The sequence below is a fragment of the Adiantum capillus-veneris genome, chromosome 3 (genome assembly GCF_014529385.1).
Source record: "Adiantum capillus-veneris isolate H3 chromosome 3, ASM1452938v2, whole genome shotgun sequence".
NCBI lineage: Eukaryota > Viridiplantae > Streptophyta > Polypodiopsida > Polypodiales > Pteridaceae > Adiantum > Adiantum capillus-veneris.
The window spans coordinates 146,534,933-146,538,880 of record NC_140933.1 but is presented as its reverse complement, the minus strand read 5'-3'; the positions used below and the strand labels follow the sequence as shown (position 1 = coordinate 146,538,880).

The 3,948-nt window shown below is 42.3% G+C and overlaps 1 protein-coding gene across 1 annotated transcript; it reads right to left on the bottom strand.

Annotated features, from left to right (window-relative positions):
* Positions 1-1,657: 1,657 nt before the first annotated feature.
* On the bottom strand, positions 1,658-3,544 carry LOC147461878 (metalloendoproteinase 2-MMP-like). Its single transcript, XM_086502033.1, has one exon. The coding sequence runs from the start codon at positions 3,200-3,202 to the stop codon at positions 2,084-2,086; it is 1,119 nt and encodes a 372-aa protein (XP_086358159.1). The 5' UTR covers positions 3,203-3,544; the 3' UTR covers positions 1,658-2,083.
* Between the last annotated feature and the right edge of the window lie 404 nt (positions 3,545-3,948).

Below are 3,948 nucleotides of genomic sequence, written 5' to 3'. Positions count from 1 at the left end.
TCAAGTCAATGATTGTTCTTGCCTGGTAAGAATGTTCTTCGAACCCTCCTCTTGATTAGTTATGAACATGAGTGTATTCGTATCCATGGAGTACTGGTTTTTCACCGGTTGTGGCATATGTGTTGTTCGGGGGGGTCACTTAATAATTATGTGACTATCACGTGAGTGCAACAAAAGGGGTTTTTTAATTCTATTTTTTCTCACATTTCACATATAAAAGGGTACCATAAAATGGAATAAGAAAAAAGAAATTATAAATTGAATAGGAAAAGGGTGTATTTTATTTGTCAAAAAGTTCACTAATAAGGAGTTTTAAAAATAATCCTTCAGTGCACACGATATACACAATTTACACATAGTGACTCCCCCGAGATGTGTTGGCTGAGTGTAGTTGACTACTACTCTACCATCATTCGGAAGAGGTGGTTGTTTCCTTAGTATTTGTTGCGGCTTTGATTGAGTGCTACACCATGGAGTGGGATGATCTCCTCCACAAGTATTACATCTCCTCAATTAAGGTTGTTGTATATTCAGGTTTTGTTTGTAGCTTTGGTTTATTCTTCTAATCACCTCCTCGACCACTTGATCAATGTTTGAGTTTGAACATCTCTCTTTGTTGTTGATTCGCTCTTTGGAGATGAGGCATTACTAGTTGCGTTGTTTGTATCTTCAATCACCTCTCCATAGGCCTTGCAATTGTCAACTAGATATAGAGCCTCCCTAATGGCTTGTTCAAACACTGTGCATCCTTTCAAATGTAGGTCATTTTTTAGAGTTTCTTCCTCAAGCTCTCTACAAAGAGAATTGATTATCTCTCATCTTGGAGTAGCTCTCTCACAGGACATTCGTCTATGTATTGTTTGAAGCGAAGCAGAACTTCATTCACTTTTTTTTCCTTTTTTTGTTTGAAAGAGTAAATCTGGGACATTGTGTTGCGATTGATTCCCTTTTCGAGAACTCCTCTATGAATTCTTGCAGGACTTGTGCTATATTTGAAAAATCATCTCTGTTTAGTGGTTGGAACCAAGTTAACGCCGTTCCTTCCAATGTCAACCAAAATCCCTCATAATGTGTAGAAATCTACAATCTATGCCGCTCTCAAAATTTATTTAAAGAGTGAGACATGAGCATAAAGATCCCCTGACCCATCATACTTTATTTTGATACATTGGGCCACTTGATATGGTTTTAATCGTTGTTGTTCAATCACCAATATGACCAATGCATGGTCTCTTGGAAAGACGTCTGTCGTACTCTCATCTTGTCTTGGAGAAAATCCCGGTGGAATCCTCATCGATGTATAATCTCGCCTAGTTTTTGACTAAAGTAAGTAGAGATTGAAGTACCCTTGTCTATATATCTCTCTAAGTCAATTGGATTAACAAGTCTGTACTCACATCCATACTTAATCAATATCAAACGAATCAAGACTCTGAAGGACTTCGGGAATTTATTCCCAAGGAATGGGTTAACACAAGCAGCAAGGGTAATGCAAAACCCAATAGGTTTTAAGACAATGGCCACACAACTTGTAAACAAAAACTAGGTAACATTTTAACTTTAACTTGTTTGGAGAGGAATAGAAGTGAGGACCCTTCACTTGCACGACAATCTGTGAACATTCTAAAAGATGTAGACAGCTGACTTTAAAAAATGGGTAAAGAGAAATTACAAATTAGGGGCTCTTTATGAACATCTAGAAACCTTCAAATAGAGCTCAAATGCACCTCAATATTCTGGCAAACATTTTTGGATGAACTTCCAAGTAGTAGCTTAGATACCGCCGCCGCTGCCCGTTTCTTGGTGTTTTATATCTAGTACAGAGACAAAACAACAAAAACCTTGACTTTTCTTCACATCATGCTACTATGTAAGGTTTTTGGATAGCCTCATTCCGACTTAAACAAACAGAAAGCAAATATAAGGTTACAAGGTTTTCCTATCAATTTTGTACACACTGAATTCTAGAAACTTCTCTTGAATTCATGAGAGGGCAAAAAATGAGGTAGTATATTACAAGCATAAAAGTGAAGCTTTCATGGAAGATAAAATACCCAAAATGCTCATCAGCTAGAATGCACGCTCAGATCAACGCCGCTACACATAGAAAAATCACACATCCAAGCAAGCCATGAAAAGACGCAACCGCCAACTTTTGAGCTCCATTGATATCGCCAATGGTTCCTGGAGTCGCGCTATCAGCTTTATAATTGGGGTTGACCCCATACAGAGCCTGTGCACCTTGTATGTCATCTGCTTGCAACTGAAGCTTCACCTGACCTGGGGCAATGCTCGGGTACATGATGGCATCTTCCACAGGGGAATGTGCCAAGCCCAACAAATGTCCAATCTCATGGATCACTACTGATTGTAAATCGATGTCTTGTGGCTCTGCACTGCTTCGTGCACTTAAATCTTGCCAATACTCAGAATCGTCTAGATGAAATCGGCCATCTGTCGGCGAGAAGGCATGTGCCAGTACTCCCAAAATCCCATCGAATGGTTCTTCATCACCATGTGAGAATGAGACAAACTCTATGGTGATGTCTGCATCATCAAATGATTCTATCTCTGTAAAATTGATGGGTATGACGGCTGCCCATGCACTGAATGCGCTCGCAAAAACGGTTCTCCGCTCCGTAGAGCTCAGCCTGTCGGTGTCATTCAAAGAACTAAAAGCATAGGTAAGGTTTTGTCGTGAGCTTGGCCATTTGGGTTGCGAAGGGAAGAAGCTATAATGTCCCACGATGTGAGGATTCATGATTGCATGCGCAGCAGGCGTGGATTGCAGCATCAGGGGAATGCCATCTGCCACATCTTCACGCCCACATCTCGGGGTCATGATTTTTAGCAGAGTTTTGAGGTCAAGCTTACCGGTGACATCAAGGCCAAAGCTCTCCTGATAGAGTTTCACTGCATTGAGAAGATCTGTGTCAAAAAGATTGGTCACAAGCTGTCCGGTAACGTTGAGGTAGCCAAACTGGGCAAAGTAGTACTTGAGGGGGATGATTGCTTCTAAAAGATCGCCTTTGCCGGCATTAAGCAAGATGCCGAGCTGCGACCACACTCCAGCTACAAAACCATCAAGAGAGGTTGGAATATCCAATGCATCACGCCTCAGATTATGCCGCGCCTGCGATGGGGAAGGGAAGGCTATGAAGGAGACGAAAAGCAGCAAACAGGAGAAGACATGGGCTTTCATTCTAACGGAAGCAGTATAGTAGGATACAATAGAGGCTGGCAAAGGGAATGAAGGGCGGGCGCTTTGAACAGGGGTGCAATGTTAACAAGAACAGGTAATCAAAGCTGCGTGCTTTGCAAACAAAGACCTATACACAAAACTCTCCGCTAGTGGCGAGCCAACAGCAGAGTGGGCGATGGCAATCGTGGCATTGCTGGGTGTCTTGAAGACGAGTAGATCATGTACTATGAGTCTATAAGCGAGAATATACGCGATGGAAAGCTTGGGTACAAACAGAAAGAGAAGGGAACAGAGAGAACGAAGGCAGCAAGGGAAAACTAAAATGTCGCCGGCCCAAAACTGTTGCCGTTGGTGAAGATCAACTCGATCAAAGTCTTCCTTCCGAGTCAATTTTGATCTTTTCAAAGCGTCTAGTGTCCATTCAAACCTAGCCTAAGGGGACAATTCACAAAGAAGCTTTTGGGGGGGGGGGGTGGGGGGGGGAGGGGAGGGGATGGGATATCCTCGGAGCCAACACTGACCCTCAGGACTAAAGAACACGGGGTCTTGAATGAAGATCCCGTCATGGGATCCACGTAGGAGAACGGCACGCACAAAGCAGAGACTTGCTGTGTAGTTAGATTTTAAAAAATAAACTCGAACAAATTTTGTAAACTCGGACATGCGAGGTGTAAACTAAGACAGGCATATATATGCATAAACTCACCCCCATTTCAACGAAATCGTTGCATGTGTCCGGTTAGCAC

What these genes read in the sequence shown, in the direction of transcription:
- LOC147461878 (XM_086502033.1), bottom strand. Translation starts at nt 3,202, where the DNA reads ATGAAAGCCCATGTCTTCTCCTGTTTGCTGCTTTTCGTCTCCTTCATA.